Source organism: Malaclemys terrapin, chromosome 1, assembly GCF_027887155.1.
Source record: "Malaclemys terrapin pileata isolate rMalTer1 chromosome 1, rMalTer1.hap1, whole genome shotgun sequence".
Lineage (NCBI taxonomy): Eukaryota > Metazoa > Chordata > Testudines > Emydidae > Malaclemys > Malaclemys terrapin.
This window is the reverse complement of record NC_071505.1, coordinates 120,285,658-120,303,746: the sequence shown is the minus strand read 5'-3', so window position 1 is coordinate 120,303,746 and position 18,089 is coordinate 120,285,658. Positions and strand designations below refer to the sequence as shown.

Genomic DNA, 18,089 nt, shown 5'->3' with positions numbered 1-18,089 from the left:
GAAGAGAACTCCACAGACAATGCTGCCTTGGCTTGCATGCTGAACTCAATAGGGTTCTATGGGAACAGGGTAAGTCAGGGCAGACTTTGACATAGAATTGTACCTTACAGGAAAGCACTACTCATTATTTCAAGTTCACTCCTCTGTTATTTTTTTTGGTGTTGCACCTTTCATTTGAGGGATTTGGTCAGATATTTTAAAGGGCAATCTCACATATTTGGTACTGAGAGTACAAGGTCTGGGCCCATTTGTTTTCTCTGCATTACAATAAGAAGGGGCAGTCTTGTCTACTGAATAGAGCTCTGGACTAGGACTCTGGAGACCTGGGTTCTGTTCCTCCTTCTGATGATGATCTGCTGTGTGGTGATCTTGAGTGAGTCATTGCACCACTCTGTGCCTTTGTTTCCCCTCTTATAGTTTGTCTATTTAGATTGTGAGCTCTTCCAGGCAAGGACTGTCTCTCATTATGTGACTGTACAATGTCCAGCACAAAAGCACCCTGACCTCAGTTGTCTCTGGTGGTACCACAGCTAACTAATAAGCTCTGCTAACTTAGGCAGTTCTATAGGAGGTCATCTTGTCCTGGAAATTTCCCATTAACAGATAGAGCTAAGGTCATCACCTTTTAAATTTAGATTTTTGAGACAATGTTATCCTATCACAATGTGACGTGGATTTATTCACAGAAGCAAGCATTTTCAGGAATTTTATAGCTTGCTTGAGCCAAATCACATGAATTTTCCCCCCAAACTTCATCAACAAACTTCAGCGGAGAGAGTAAAAATGCAATAAAATGGAGCATACAAAAGAAACCAGAAAAAAGTGGTCTGCTGTTTTTTGTGGCTTCAGACAACTCTATAAGATGACTTCACCTAAAAATGCAAATACTCATGGAGTAACACCAGATATTTTTCCATAAACAGCACCAAGACATTTCTGTGCGCTTTAAAAAAATTCTTAAAATGATGTAGATTTAGAATAAGAGAAACAGCAGAAGAAAAAAACAAACCATTTTCTTTTCAACATTTTTTTTTTTTTTTTTAACTCTGCCAAGGTTTTCCCTGGTAACAATTTCTTCAAAATGTTCCAGTTCGGGGCTCAAAGGTGGTGTCTCTTTGCAAGGGGAGAGGAAGGGATGGGAGTAGGTATTCATTTGGAATGACTATAATGGACCTTTCTTCATGGATTACAACTAAGTTCAAATAATTATACAGACAAAAATATGATCTACAGTATGCGCAATCTAGCTGGAGCTATCACACGGAGTTTATCACATTCTCTAGGTTAAATAAGCTTTGAAAAATCTCTTCTTCTACCTCCAAGGCAGAGAGGAGAATTACCATTTACTTGTAAGGTAAAATATAATTAGGTTTTCAAACAGTTTAACCCAAGTAATGTTTGTTTAAGATTCCCTAACCACACTGCACTGCCCTTAACACAGAGATTGACTAGCCTACACTTGGATGCTCTTTAGCAGATAAAGACCATGTTGCGGTGACAGCAAAGGAATTCAGTTCCTATATTCTCCATGCTGCTTTTTCTTTCTTTGTGGCAGTGCTCCAAGGGACAAAGGTGACTTTATGTTTTGTCTGTCTCTTTCGGCCTCTTCATCCTCGTCGTATCTTTCATCCTCATCTTCATCCTCGCTATGATGAGGGCTGGAATGCTGAGAGACAGAAGGCGATGGTGGTACTGATGAAGGCCTGGGGTACCTGAAACCTTCCGTCTGCCAGAGACATAAGCAAGAAATAAACATTATGCCAGTGCAGCTTGTTTAGTTACACAGAGTGACGATAGGTCGATATATCCAGAGGGCCAAGGCAAAGATGATGTATAAGTAGGGCCCTACCAAATTCATGGTCCATTTTGGTTAATTTCACGGTCATAGGATTTTAAAAATAATAAAGTTCATGATTTCAGCTATTTAAATCTGAAATTTCATGGTGTTGTAATTGCAGATGTCCTGACCCAAAAAAGGAGTTGTGTGTGTGTGTGTGTGGGGGGGGGGGGTCGCAAGGTTATTGTAGGGGATACTACTACCCTTACTTCTGTGCTGCTGCTGGCAGCGGTGCTGCCTTCAGAGCTGGGCAGCTGGAGAGCCACTGCTAGCAGCAGCACAGAAGTAAGGATGGCATGGTATGGTATTGCCACCCTTACTTCTGCGCTGCTGCCTGAAGAGCTGGGCCCTCAGTCAGCAGCTGCCACTCTCCCGCCACTCAGCTCTGAAGGCAGCAGCGTAGAAGTAAGGGTGGCCTGGCATGGTATCGTCTTGTCACCCTTACTTTTGTGCTGCTCTGGCGGGGCACTCCTTCAGTGCTGGGCACCCGGCCAACAGCCACTTCTCTCTTCCCGCCCAGCTCTGAAGGCAGTGCAGAAGTAAGGGTGGCAATACCCCCCCCCCCCCAAAATAATCTTGTGACCACCCCTCGCAACTCCCTTTTGGGTCAGAACCCCCAATTTGAGAAATGCTGGTCTCCCCCATGAAATCTGTATAATATAGGGAAAAAGCACACAAAAGACCAGATTTCACAGGAGGAGACCAGATTTCATGGTCCCTTGATGCGTTTTTCATGGCTGTGAGTGTGGTAGGTCCCTGTGTATAAGGTAATGAAGGCTACATCTGCCCCATACACCAAACTTAGACTCCCTTAGGTCTATTTACTGCCCGTGTTATAGGGAGTCAAAGCTGATGTAACTTACATGGAGGAACCTTATGAAAACTAAGTGGGATGGAGGTGTTCCCCCTCTGCTGTGTAGCCTACATAAGGGCCAGGCAGAATTCTGAAGAGTGCAGGGGCTGTCCTTTTCCTTCCCCTCTGGGGACCATGTACAACCTATCACTCTCAGCCCTGGCCTGCAGAACCATAGTGATGCAGCAGGGGGAGTAAGCTGCAGCCCATAAGGAGTATAGCAGCGGGTGTGCTCCCTTTGCTCGACAAGTAGCTGGTGGAGGCATCCTGGGGCTTTCCCTTTGCAGCAGTGCAATCTGTTTTGTCTCTGGGCCATGCCTGGCAGGCATGATCTAGCCCAAGCATCTGTGACTTTTAAATAAAATTTTAACAGGAAAAGTCCATATTCTTCATGGCAACACAGAGCTGCCGGTTTTAAAATGGAGTGAAGTGGGAAAACAAAAGAAGCATCTATAAATTAAGGGTTCTGCTCATTTTCCATCTGGTAACTCAGAATGGTCAAAACTCCCCCAAATCTACACACAGTTCGTCAAAACCTACAAAAAACAAAATTCAATTTCAAACGGATTAAAGACCATTCAAAAAGCGAAGCCTTTGTCAGGCCTCTGTTTTCACACTTGCAGTTGTGCCTGTATTTCACTGCAAGTGCAGTTTGGTTCATGCAGGTACTTTCAGGCCCCCTAAGGTACTTAGCTGCTCACATAACACTATTTGCACCCCACAAAGCAGAGCCCAGCTTTTTGAAAAGTTAACCCTTGGTGTGAAAAGTTTCACCCTAAGAGGAGTATTTTTAGTAGTTAAAAATAAGGATTGTATGCAGAATATCCACCTCAGCTTTAAGTATAATGTAAGGCTTTAAGATCTACTATTATAATCTGACATTCAAGACCTTATTGACAATCTAAAGAAAACTACCTTTTGAATAAGATGTGGTGCAACCTTCAACTCCCCGTATCTTTGGAGGAGTTCAAGGCTGGTTTTGCATACGTGGCTAAATTATTATAACACCAAGGCCATATCATAAGTCAGCTCTAAGATCTTATTGCAAAGCTAGGTTTCCAAAGCCTTCTGTCATGCTCTTTATGTCTTAATAGCCTGGAAGGAGTTCTAACATAATATTAACCCAGCACCCTAATATGCACATTCATTTCAAAACACTGAATTTAACTCCCCCTGCAGCAGCTATAAAATGTAGAAAAATACAAAACAATGAAGTAGATCAATAATCTAATTTTTGATGAGCTAACTGGTTTCACAAATGACTACTTCCATCTTTCCCTTTAAAATTCCCCCGTGTTTCATAAATCTTCATTATTAATAGAGATGGACTGAAATCTAAATTTTGGGTCCAAAATCAAAATACGTGGTCCAAGCCCATCTGTTGTTAGGTGCCAACACTAACCCTACCCCTAACCGTAACCAACTCCCATCAACTTCAAGATTCTCAAAACTTCCAGGATAAATTTTCCATTTACATTAAGTAAACTGGTTAGTGGAGTTACTGGATTTACATCAGTGCAACAGCTTGAAAAATCCCCCTCAAATATCTCTATAAGGGATAGAATCAAACTCCCTAACCTGAATATTCCTGAATCTAGGTGCGTATGAGCTGAAATCAAACCTCAGTCTGAACTTTCCTAAATTTTCGAGTGTTCACAATTGCCAGCGCAGATCCAGGTCCAAATCCAGATCAAGGGTTTTGGTTTGGGCCCCCATCTCTAGCTGTTATTTTAAAAAAATGAATTGGCAGATGAGGTTTTAAATAACTGGGTCCTAAATTTAAAACTGAGCATAATGCCACCCCAAATGGGGGGCCATATATATGCAATATGCTACAAAAGTAGATTGAATGTGTGGCTTTGCTCCATCCTCAGCCTTCCCCTCATGTTTTTCAGATTATTCCTGACAGAGATACAAATAATTTGCATGAGAATATGTAGAGAGGCTGGATCAGGGAGTGTATGTGCAACAATTTGCAGACCCTGCCTCCGTGCCCCTAGATCCTTTTCGCCCCTTCAAAGCTCCTGTTGCAGAAGGCCTGCAGAGCAACCTTCCTATGGGTTTTATGGGGAGCAAAAATAGAAATCGCCAGTTTCTACCCAGCAGGCCAGATCCTCAGCTGGCCTAAACTGGCATAGTTCCATCAAAGTTAGTGTACACCAGCTGAGGATCTGGCCCCGTATTCTAGTTCATGGGGTTTTCTATTGGGCAGCCATACACTCTATCAGAATTTGGTAAAACTTGACTGTAATAAAGTATATTAAGTTCTTTATGCTCATAGGTTCATAGAATCATAGAATATCAGGGTTGGAAGGGACCTCAGGAGGTCATCTAGTCCAACCCCCTGCTCAAAGCAGGACCAAACCCCAGACAGATTTTTACCCCAGTTCCCTAAATGGCCCCCTCAAGGATTGAACTCACAACCCTGGGTTTAGCAGGCCAGTCCTCTCTTTTTCTCTCTCAAGACAGTAGTTGAAATGCAGACAAAAATCACCTATAACGATAGACATACCTTTGGTGGAGCATTTGGTTCCAACTCAAATTTATCTGGGAAAGTTCTGCTCAGAGCCAGGTGTCTGGCATGCATGTAGTACTGCAATAGAAAACAGAGGTCTACATGTGCAAAAACCCAATGAAGACTTGGGCACATTTAGGCAGCGAGAGGGAAAGTAACACTATTGTCTTCTCAAAGAAGATGCTGAAGAAAGACTGAATGGATCTTTAACTGAGGCTAACCCAGTTGGGATGGCCCTTGTGAAACTGTGGACACATTGCACTGAAGTTATGATCAAATCCTGAGAGATTTATACTGGAGTAACTGGGCAGAAACTGTTTCTTTGGCTGCAGCGAAGATACTCCTTAATCTCACAAAAGTGTAAGAGAACGGACTTCACCCACTTCAGCTAGTCTAGTTTTCTGGTGGGGATGGGGTGATTCTTTTATCCCTAAAAATATAGCACAGGTTTCTTTTTCTTGAGCGGAAATATTTATTTATTTATTTATTTCTGCTTACGAATGTAATACAGTAATACACAGTACATACAGTAGACATGTTAAAACTGACTCATCCTTCAAAATGAAGGCACCGTAAGGAGAATAGATTTATGACATTGACATGCTTTTGCAAATTCAGAAAACCAGTCTGGTGGTTTTGCAAAAGTTCAAACTGCATGAGGTTTGCACATTCCGAGGGCCCACACCGAAATGACAGTTTACTGTGACAGGCTGTGATCCTGTAATAGGATCCACATGGACATAAGGTCCTCCCAAATGAATCCCAAAGCAGGATAAGGAACATAGTAATTAAAGCAGTGGTACATTTTACTCATCTCTTCACCTGTGGACTTTAGAATACTGATCTACCTCCCTCTGGTTAATGTGTGATATTGCATCATTCTCTGTACTAGGCTAAGGGTGTTATTTGGCCTTCACAGCACAGTCCTGGTTTGGGGATGGTGCAGAATCCCAATGGTATTTTAGGCAGAATAGGTGGGATTTTCAAAAATGCCTAGGTGACTTGGGACCACAAATCTAATTGAAAGTCATTTACACTTTTGCTCCGAAATCACTTGGGTGCTTTTGAGACTCCCACCCAATGCCTCCCAAGGTCTAGGGATGCTGCTGCACCATCCCTGAAGATGGTATAATGTCTACTCTCCACTGTCCAGTTTGGAGAGGCTAGTGCTGCCAGTGGCACTAGCCTTGTGCAGTCTTTGTGCTTGCGAGCATAAGGACCACATTGTGTTTGGCTCCTGTTTGAAACAAGCAGATCAAGGTGATTCCTCAGCTTGGAAATAAGTGGGTACTTGAGTAAGTTAATAGGGAGACTTCCCTGAATTGGGGCCTTGGTGTTAATGATGACAGATTATATCCCCAATAACCATTGTGGTGGATGTGTGTTTGGGCCAACGGCTTGTTATATACTCACTAAACACAGTCACATACCCTGCCTAAATATCTCCAGTCCAGTAGGTCTGAGAGCCTCTCAGTTCGATTTCTCTGGATGATCCTCTGACGCCGTGACTGCTGGCAAAATCCATACAAGAACTGAGTCAGCTGGTTACATGACTCATCGGGAGAGCGGTACCTCCTGTCAACTATGTAAATACCTGAGGACACAAACAAAGTTGCAGATGAACAGGTATGGAAGCGAGCTTTTGACCTTTTAAATTTCATTTCTATCTTTCTTTACACGTAATCTTTTAAATATAACAAGTATGGACTTGTTTTATAATAGGTGGAGCAAGGAATGACAAGTGTTTCTATTCTAACAAGGCATTTCAGCAGCTGGTGAGAAATGCTTTTGATTTTTTACCTTTCAGGCTGAAATTTGGTAGATCTGTTCTCCGCTCAGGAAGGCTTTTATTGTTTTAAAGTCTGTGCAAAAATGGTCCAAGTGCTTTTGTGTGGTAAAAAAAAAAATTCACTTTTCCATTATAAAAAAAATTGCTACCTTTCTTGAATACCTGTGGTGGCTCAGTGATGTGAGGTGGTGGTGTGAAATTTGGCAGACAAGAGACACAGGCTATGTCTTCTCTGCAAAAGGTGGTGTGTTTTTATATTGAGACAGCTAACTTGAGTTAACTATCTCAATGTAAAATCCTAGTGGAGACAAGGCACAGCTAATTATTACCTCAGTGTTGCTAGTCAAGGTCAACACTTTATTCCCCATCTGTGGTTGAACGTGACTCACAACAAGGGGTAAAAACTATAGTGCTTTGTCGCCACTAGGATTTTACAGCCAGACAGCTATCTCCACGTAAATACCTAATTTTGCAGTAAAGACATAGATATTCATGTACTTTTTGGAAGTTTGGTGAAAACTGGTTGTGATCTGTGAGAGTTATAAGGATTTGTAAATAGGCCTTTGTTCATGCACATCAAATTCTGTAATGCAATATCTTTATGATGTGCCAACATTTTGTTCTTTTTCAACCTCACTCTAAACACCAACTTTTTTGAAGATTCGGGGCCAAGGCCCAGATCTTAAGGTATTTAGGCACCTATCTCCGATTGGTTTCAAGGACGTGGGCCTTGATTCTCATTTATAATAAGGCCCCATTACATCATAAAAGTGCTTTAAAGAGGCCTTATTGTAAATAAGAATCTCAGTTTGGTTTAGTCAAGTTATCCTCTCTCTTTCATGGACTCCACAAACTGTTGCTGCTATCCCAGGAAAGCCATCATGAATTCTTAAAGCAGAGGCAGATTTCCACCACTCCCTTAGAAAGTCTAATAGATAGTCCAATTGGAAGGGATTGAAGGAAGAAGTTAGTTGAGATGGAAGAAGGGCTAATGAGCTAGCTGGGATTGGAGATTTGGGGAAGACCAAAAAGAGACAGGAGGGAGAAGAACAGGTTTTGGATAAACACCTAAACTTTCAATCCAAATCCAATAGCTGAACTTTGGGGTTCGTCCATCAATAATTTTTCTTCAGCAAGGAGAGAAAGTGCAATATGCGCAGTCACGAAACAGCTGGTTAGTTGGGTTCCGAAATCTGATGAGTTTTAAAGCACTGTTAACAAGCTCACCATAAGCAGCTGGGTCAGCTACATGCTCCTGCATGAAACAGCCAAATCCAGAGAGGTTTGTGGTCACACTGGGAATGCCCATCACAGTGCACTCAGCTACCGAAAGAGACATAAAAAGAGATTTCATGTCAATGTGCTTGGCTCGGTTTCATCTTGAGTGGATAGAAACAGAAAATAGAATGATGTAAAGCCCTTTCAGTGCCAGAGCTGGTCAGAAGGTTTCAATGAAAAACCATCATGATTTTTGCTGTGTGTTCTTTCTTCCCTCCCTCTCCCCTGCACTGCCATTCAATCAGAAAAGTTCAAAGAAAGTGACATTTTGATGAGAAATGGAAATTTGTCCCCCCCCCTTTTTTTTTGCAAGCACTTATTTCTGTTTTCCAGCTAACTCTAATTAATATCCTCTGTGAGCCCAGTGTTCACATGTGGGAGCCTAAATCCAATGTCCAGACCCTTCCTTTGGCTTTGAAATGGGCACCTGCTGTGTGCACATGCTCATTTCATGTACATATTTGCAAATCTAACTGCCCAAATGCAGGACTTGGGCCTCGTAATTAATCTCCCACATTTGTAAACTGGGTTCTGTATCTTAGGCCACAGGGAGAAAAATCATAAAAATATGATTGCTTTCAAAGCCAGTCTATCTAATTATTTTTCCAGTTATACAGTAGATGCAGAGCAAATTGTGCTATAAATCATAAATATGATACCAAATCGTGCTCTCCTTTTATAACTATTATTATTATTATTTACTGAGCACCAACAGGTTCTTCCATAAAGGAAGGCATGTTCCCCATACAAAGCAGCATACAGTTTAAATCAGATATTAGCTCTTTAACCCTTAAAATGCCATTAAAAAACCTATATGACAATAGGACTAATACCAGATATAGAATTTAGGATTAGGCTGAAACTAAAAAATCATCAAGAGGGGTCTATTTTTATTCTTAGGAGATTCATATGGGTAACCCATTAGGATGAGCAAAACCACTCCCTCAATCTGAGTGCCAGCCAAACTTTTCTGTGTTAAGCTATTCTAAAGTCTAACATCAAAATCTTCCCCAGCTCTCACAATTTCCCCACCCCCATATCCTGGTTTGGGCTGGGACAAGAAGCTAAAGTGCTGAAATACAGCCAGATAACTGTGACCCAGTTGGAACAGGAGACAGGAAGTTTTAAACATTGTCTGAGAAAGCTTGATTTTGTGAGATTTCTACTCAGATTCACTGGCTAACTACAGATATGCTTCAGATAAGCACCCAAAACTTTCAGATGCTTATCATAACTAAGAGAGATATTTTCAAAGGCACAAATGGAAGTTAGGCACTTAGTCCTAGATCCTCAAAAAGACATTTGGGCACGATAGGAGTTAGGCACCAAAATATCTTAGAGCATCTAGGCCCTAATTCCTAGGTTGAAAACCTGACTGCCACTGCACCTTTAAATATCTCACCCTAATCCTATGAGGTTTATCTATTACTACTTGTAAGTTGTCGTCTTCATTTTTGCCACTTCGCTGTTCATGGTTGGCAATTTTTATAGCCTTCTTCCAAAACTCTTGATCATATGCCAGGCTGTCATGAAGATTGGCCTTTGTGAGCTCCACTAATATCCAGTCCATGTACTGAGTCCTTGGTGTCTATCGCTACTCCTAACGCCTGGTCTACACTGGGGGGTGGGGGTGGGATCGATCTAAGATACGCAACTTCAGCTATGAGAATAGCGTAGCTGAAGTCGACGTATCTCAGATCAACTTAGGATCACTTACTTTGCATCCTCGCGGTGCGGGATCAATAGCCGCCGCTCCCCCATCGACTCCGCTTCCGCCTCTCGCCGTGGTGGAGTTCCGGAGTCGACGGCAGAGCGATCGTGGATTGATTTATCGCATCTACACTAGACGCGATAAATTGATCCCCGATAGATCGATCACTATCCGTCTATCCGGCGGGTAGTGTAGATGTATCCTAAATGTTCATAGTAAATACCAACAGAAATATCCAGCAGACTGTGAAAATATTAGTACCAGATAGTGTAAATGTGCATCACACCATTGAAATCAATGCAGTTATGTCAAATTACACCAGCTGAGGACATTTTGGATTGCGTCTATTTTCTTGCCTCATTATTGCAATATATACATTCCTCCAAATCTCTTTTTTTAAGGGCAGATGCTTGATGTTACTGCACACAAAATGGATTAGTCTTCTGATGCTACAGCAGACAGAAAGGTTACATGTGATTGTGGAAAAGTCAGGGTTGAAAGCAGGGACAACGCTGGGTGGTTTTCTGTCAATGGAGCAATGCCAATTTACACCAGCTAAAAATCTGGTCTAAGAACTTTGCCATCAGCAGAAGCTTTGTAACGGAGAGGAAACAGAGTCAAAAGCATTCTTACATCATTACAGTAGAAACTGAATGGCAAACTACTCCATCTTTTTAAATGCCCCGAGTGGTAAAATGCATATTAAACTTCTGACAACAGTCAGCCTAAAGATTGCTTACCTGGAGTGTAACCCCAAGGCTCATAGTATGAGGGAAACACCCCCAAATGGCAGCCTCTGACAAAATCTTCATAGTCCATGGGTAATAATGGACTTGTTGAAGACAGGAACTCTGGGTGTAATATCACCTGGATATTCAAAACTTACATTAGAGCCGAAAGAAAAATAGAATCAATATTTTTAATTATATAAGAGATCAAGTGCCTTCATCTCTAGCCTAAGCCTAGGAATCTGGACATTGCCTTCTGTGTCCCTCCCTAATTCTATTTGTACATAGCCCAGTTTGATAACATTCATAATTTTTGGTACCTTAATTTGTTTCCCCCCGCTAGAGGAGATTTTGGAACAAATTGATAAACTAAATAGTAATAAGTCACCAGGACCAGATGTTATTTACCCAAGACTTCTGAAGAAACTCAAATGTGAAATTGCAGAACTACTAACTATAGTGTGTAACCTATCATTTAAATCAGCTTCTGTACGAAATGACTGGAGGATAGCTAATGTGATGCCAATTGTTAAAAAGGGCTCCAGAGGTGATCCTGGCAATTAGAAACTGGTAAGCCTGACTTCAGTATCAGGCAAACTGGTTAAAACTATAGTGAAGAACAAAATTGTCAGACACATAGATGAACATAATTTGTTGGGGAAGAGTCAACATGGTTTTTGTAAAGGGAAATCATGCCTCACCAGTCTACTAGAATTCTTTGAGGGGGTCAACAAGCATGTGAACAAGGGGGATCCAGTGGATATAGAGTATTTAGATTTTCAGAAAGCCTTTGACAAGGTCCCTCACCAAAGGCTCTTAAGCAAAGTAAGCTGTCATGGAATAAGAGGGAAGGTCCTCTCATGGATTGGTAACTGGTTAAAAGATAGGAAACAAAGAGTAGGAATAAATGGTCAGTTTCCAGGATGGAGAGAGGTAAATAGTGGTGTTCCCCAGGGGTCTGTACTGGGACCATTCCTATTCAATATATTCATAAATGATCTAGAAAAAGGGGTAAACAGTGAGGTGGCAAAATTTGCAGATGATACAAAATTGCTCAAGATAATTAAGTTCCAGGCAGACCGCAAAAAGGATCTCTCAAAACTGGGTGACTGGGCAACAAAATGGCAGATGAAATTCAATGTTGATAAGTGCAAAGTAACGCACATTGGAAAACATAATCCCAACTATACATATAAAATGATGGGGTCTCTAAAAACATCCACTCAATGTGCAGCGGCAGTCAAAAATGTGAACAGAATGTTGGGAATCATTAAGAAAGGGGTAGATAATAAGTAAGGCTAAGATTTTGTCATGGCTATTTTTAGTAAAATTCATGGACAGGTCACAGGCAATAAAATTCACGGAAGCCGTGACCTGTCTGTGGCTTTTGCTGCTGCAGCTCCATGGTTTCCCCCCGCCACTGTGGTGGCTGGGAGCTGTGCGGTTCCTCCTCTACCGAGGGCAGCTGGAAGCTGCAGAGGTCCCCCTCTGCACACCGCAGCAGGGAGCTGCAGGGTGACCATATTTCCCAAAGAGAAAACGGGACACTTCCAGCTACTCGCCTGAAGGGTTTCCCTTTCCTCCACCCCCACCCTGTGCGAGGATGTAACCCTGAGGAGGGCCCTTCAGGAGTCTGTCACTGGAATCTTGCAGGGGCCTCCCTGTCACCTGTCGCTGCTGTCGCCTGTTGCTGGAACCCTGCCAGGGCCCTGCTGGCAGCCAGCTGGAGTCCAGCAGTCCCTGGGGCTGAAGCAGAGAATGTCACAGAGGTCTCTGGAAGTCACAGATTCCGTGACTTCCATGATCTCTATGACATAAATGTAGCCTTAATAATAAGACAGAAAATATCATGTTGCCTCTATATAAATCCATGGTATGCCCACATCTTGAATACTGCATGCAGATGTGGTCGCCCCATCTCAAAAAAGATATACCGGAATTGGAAAAGGTTCAGAAAAGGGCAACAAAAATCATTAGAGGTACGGAATGGCTTCCGTATGAGAAGAGATTAATAAGACTGGGACTTTTCAGCTTGGAAAAGAGACGACTAAGGGGGGATATGATAGAGATCTATAAAATCATGACTGGTGTGGAGAAAGTAGATAAGGAAGTGTTATTTACTCCTTCTCAAAACACAAGAACTAGGAATCACCAAATGAAATTAATAATCAGCAGGTTTAAAAGAAACAAAAGGAAGTATTTCTTTACACAACGCACAGTCAACCTGTGGAACTCCTTGTCAGAGGATATTGTGAAGGCCAAGACTATAACAGGGTTCAAAAAAGAACTAGATAAGTTCATGGAGGATAGGTCCACCAATGGCTATTAGCCAGGATGGACAGGGATAGTGTCCCTAGCCTCTGTTTGCCAGAAGCTGGGAATGGGCAACAGGGGATGGATCACTTGGTGATTGATTACCTGTTCTGTTCATTCCCTCTGGGGCACCTGGCATTGGCCACTGTCAGAAGACAGGATACTGGGCTAGATGGACCTTTGGTCTGACCCAGTATAGCCATTCTTATGTTCACCCCTCTACATACATGGTACCTTTTCTTTTATAATCTCTTCATATAAACCTATTGTGGAAATAGTGTTGACATCTAAAACTATTCTTCAGATGGTTCATTGGTGACATCATCCCCTCTTTTTAATAAGGAAAACAACAGAATTGAACATTATGGGTTAGGGCAGGGGAGGCCAAACTGTGGCTCACGAACCACATGTGGCTCTTTTACCGTTAAAGTGCAGCTTGCGGAGGCCCCCACACCTCCCCCCAATTCTCCACCTATCAGGCTGGAGGGGAGGGGCAGAAGCTTGGGACCTCTACCTCGCAGCGCCGTGGTGGGGTAGGGGCTTCTACCCAGCCAGGAGGGCCCCGAGCCCCATCAGGTGCCTCCCGCAGGGCTGAAGCCCTGAGCCCCAGCCCCCAGCAGGTTTGCCCTGGCTCTCGAACTTCTGAAGATTGTCGTATGCGGCTTGGAGGGCCAGTAAGTTGGCCACCTCTGAGTTATGGTATGGCATTTAGCCACAGCCTACAGTGGGGTGTGGTACCTAGGTACGCTGCCCCAAAGGAGATCTCACGAGGAGACGCAATCCCTCTCTGAGCCACATAACACTAAAGGTGACGATGTAAGCCACATCACCCACTTTGGGAACCCTGCCCAGAAGTGTGGGCAGAAAGAGGCTGTGGAGTACGGGCTCAACCTTTACTGGGCTTGCCTACCACAAATATATGGGGTTCATGTTCATTGCAAGGGTTGGAAGCTGCTATTTTCCTCTCTTTATAATATGGCTCTGTTATTAGATTTGGGTAAACAACATATAACGCTTTACTGGGCTGCAGGCCCATCAGATGAAATTCCAGCCTCAAAGAAGTCAATGGAAGTTTAGCCATTGACTTCAATGGGGCCAGGATTTTAAAAATTGTGTCTAGAATGTTTTAACAACAGCTATGCCACCCCTAACATTAAATGCCTAACTTGAAATTCTGTGGGTAATAAGCGGGTGATGGTGTCTGTGAAAAGTGACTGGCTGTTGCTATTCGAAGAGGTGTTGGGTATTTTATTCCGCATATCTCTAGTAAGAATAACCACACTTTCTCCAACTCAGACTAATTAGGCTGAGGTAGTTTAATGAAATTCCGTTAGGAAAAAAAAAGAGAAAAAATTCACAAAGAGAGATTGTACCTTAACTCTGTCTGTGCGGTTATTGAAGAGTCCGATGCGCCGAATGGTATTGAGGATCGGGTCATTGGAATCATCGATCATGTTGTGGGTGGTCACTGGAGGCAGAGACTGTCGCTACATCAGAATAAAGGCAAACATTGATCAAGGCATGAAAAATGGCTGGCAAAGAATCCATTAACATAGAATCTTAAGGTGAAATCCTGGCTCCGTTGAAGTCAATGGGAGTTTTGCCATTGACTTCATTAGGACTAGGGTTTCACCCTTCAATTTTAAAGCCAGAAAGGAACATTGTGATAATTTAGTCCAACCTAGTGCATAACACAGTGCCATAGAATTTTACCTAATCATTCTTGAATCTAGCCCAATAAATTCTGCTTGTAATAGACAGTATCTTTTACAAAGACACCCATTTTGATTTAACGAATTTAAGTGATGGAGAATCACCCACATCCCAAGGTAAGGTGTTTAATGGTTAATTATCCCCACAGTTAAAAATGGAAGAGTCCAGGAATCAAGAAGGGATGGGAAATAAAACAAGGACTGAGATGTAGTAGGACGAGGAATTGTGAAGAATTTGAATTTACTATTAAAGGAGAGGACCAAGGAGTTCAGGGAAAGAAATCAGGTGGTGGGAGTGCTCTTGCGCTACCAAAAGTAGTTAGGATAGTTTGATACTAATTCTTAAAAAGAAACAAAGAGACAATGGAAAAAACACACAGACTGCGTTTAAAAAGTTGACTTTAGGAGAAACGTACATGATAGAAAATGATTCTCCAATTCAGACATATCCCTGTTCACTATACATGATCCTTATACATGACCGTGTTTATCTTTTCCATCCAATAACTGTGTAAGTACTGACTATTCTCTCTGACCTGAGTTGAAAAGATGGCTCTTTTCATAATGGTTACATCATCCCGGTCAAGGATCTTGTTCAAATCTGGAATTTCTCCCCTGCAAAGGCAATACAGACAGAATATATCACCAAATGGCTTGTTATTGGGCTTTTTGGACATTATGATTAAGAGTTTGCATTAAAGTTACACAGAGAAGATGAAGAAACTCAAATAGAGCTGATCCAAAATTCACTGAAGTCAACAGGCATCTTTCCAGCCTCTTCAATCAGCTTTGAATCAGGCCCTTATAGAGTTTTTTTCCTGTTTTCTCTATATTGTATCCACATGACTATCCTGTTCTCTTTCTCCCCCCACAGCTTTGCTGCAATTCCCCCTTTGATGTATTTGGAATATTTGAAAAAGAAAACAAGTTACAAAACCTGTCATGAACTTTTATTTCTATTTTTTTGTCAAAATTTAATTTTCATTTTTAAAAATTTCCAATCAGCTCTATAGGTGAAACCAAACAAGACAAAAAGTGTAAAAAAAATTGTGTCTATTTTTCATAGACATTTCATTTTTGTTGTTTTTTTCCAACCCAATCTTTTGCATTTGGGATCATATAGATCTTCCAACTCAGGCTAAGATCCCTTTGAAATCAATGAGAGTATGACCTGATAAAGGAGTGCAGAAATTTTCTTCCTTTTTACGATAAGCAAAGTTTCAGTATATCAGAGTTCCACTGTATTTTATCTACCTAAGCTACTTATATGGCCCCATCACCATAATACCCCACTATCCTTAATGTATTTATCCTCACAACACCACAGTGAGGTAGGGAAATACTACTATCCCCATTTTTTAGATGGGGAACCGGGACTGACAGACAAAGGATAACATTTTCATAAGCACCTAAGTGACTTAGAAGCCTGCATCCCATTCATTCTCAATGAGACAGAGGGTACATCTACACTACAGCGGGGAGTTGATTTAAGATACGCAAATTCAGCTACGTGAATAGCGTAGCTGAATTCGACGTATTGCAGCCGACTTACCCCGTTGTGAGGACGGCGGCAAAATCGACTTCTGCCGCTTTTTGTCGGCGGCGCTTACTACCACCTCCGCTGGTGGAGTTAGAGCGCCGATTTGGGGATCGATTGTTGCGTCCCGACGGGACGCGATAAATCGATCCCGGAGAGGTCGATTTCTACCCGCCGATTCAGGCGGGTAGTATAGACCAGACCTTAGGCTCTTAAATGCTTAAGTCACCTTTGAAAATGTTACCCTAAGTTACTTACCCAAGCTCACACAGGAAGTCTATTGTGAAGCAGGAACTTGAACATGGATTTTCTAAATCCCTAATTACACCGTTTGTTCCTACCTCTCCCCAATTCTTTTCTTACATCCATAATACACATCTATAAACAACACAGATACAGTGGGCTCCTCTGCAATATAAACACAAAGTGACCTACATACTCACTTCAGTAGTGCATCGTAGAGTTTCTTTCCAAATTTTTCTTTCACACATTGTGCGGTGTCCCTAGTAAATAAATATGAAAAATGGGACATGTCAGGGGCAGGACCAGAACACACAGTGTTTCTGCTGATGCCCTAACTTATGCAGGGGGACCCAGGATCAGGGGAGGCAGAAAGGGAGCTACGGCCAATTCCAGCCATACTGACTGTGATTTCAGCACTGCTGAGGAGATGACCCACAGAGATTTTCCCAAGGCCAAAAATGAAGTCAGTGGTAAAACCAGGACTAGAAATTGGGAGTGCTTGCTTCCCAATCCCTTACTCTGACAAATAGACCTCGCTAATGTCTCCAAAATAGAAAAACAGCACTGCAATGTCTTGGGTGGAAAAAGCAGTGAAATGGGACACTTTTCAAGGTTGAGAGGTTTCAAATTTAACCTAACCTAGGGGGGAAAAGAGAGAGAGAGGGGGGGAATAGGTTTATTTTAAAATTCCCACCTGCAAGAGCCTTCAAAAACAAGGGATAGGACAAACTGTAGATAAGCTGCAAGCTGTTCCTCCTGATAAATTGGTTTGAAAACCAGATAACTTCTTGGCAAACCTAGGCCAAGTTGCAAACTCATAATAAAATCTGCACCAGACAATGTTTACGTCGTTTAACATTTTGTTGTAGCCTTTTTGCACACCAGTAAAAAGCGCCTCTAAGTACAACTTGCAGTTAGCATATCCAGCCACTAGATGGCATTTCACAGAACATAAAGTACAGCTAAAAGCACTGCACTCAAAAACCAGCAAATGTAGTGTAAAGTCATAAAATACTTCTATGGGACTTTTCCTGCCTTTTTGCTTTTTGAGCATTAGCGATGGGCCTCAGGCAAAAAATGTTATTGGAGCACCCTGAACTTTGGAAAAATTGGATTCCGGCTGCCAACGGTTGGTTGCCTACGGGGTTACAGTGGTTAGACTCTATATCCCACCAACACAAATCATAAAAAGCAAGGCAATAAGAAAGTAAGTCATTCACACCTCTTCGGATCCCCACTAAACAACTCCCCTTGTCAGCCCCAACCACCTCTCTTCCACCATCTACATATTTTCACTCTGAACAACCAGCCATTACCTCAAAACCCCTTCTATCTTTAATGGTTCTGAGCAAGCTTTTCAAAGGGGTTCACGGGAGTTGGATGCATAGCTGCCCTTTTCTGCCTTTGGAAATTTCCCCCTAGATGTTTGTGTGCTCTGCTACTTATGGTGTAGTGGTAGCTAACTGCAAAACCTTAACAGTTACCTCAGAAGCTTTAAGGCAAAATAATTCCCCAAACACACGGAATGTGTGACAGACAGATGTGCTGATTACAGCTGGGCAAATTTATTTTT

The 18,089-nt window shown here is 42.2% G+C and overlaps 1 protein-coding gene across 1 annotated transcript in view; it reads right to left on the bottom strand.

The window, feature by feature from the left end:
* Positions 1-307: 307 nt before the first annotated feature.
* Positions 308-18,089, bottom strand: part of GYS2 (glycogen synthase 2) — a 79,472-nt gene continuing 61,690 nt past the window's right edge. The window contains exons 9-16 of the mRNA XM_054036875.1: positions 16,717-16,776; positions 15,273-15,351; positions 14,398-14,511; positions 10,724-10,850; positions 8,222-8,317; positions 6,636-6,799; positions 5,203-5,283; positions 308-1,726 (exon numbers count right to left, since the gene is read on the bottom strand). Coding sequence (XP_053892850.1) covers positions 1,511-1,726; positions 5,203-5,283; positions 6,636-6,799; positions 8,222-8,317; positions 10,724-10,850; positions 14,398-14,511; positions 15,273-15,351; positions 16,717-16,776 — 937 coding nt within the window. The 3' untranslated portion in view covers positions 308-1,510. The remainder of the gene's footprint in view (positions 1,727-5,202; positions 5,284-6,635; positions 6,800-8,221; positions 8,318-10,723; positions 10,851-14,397; positions 14,512-15,272; positions 15,352-16,716; positions 16,777-18,089) is intronic.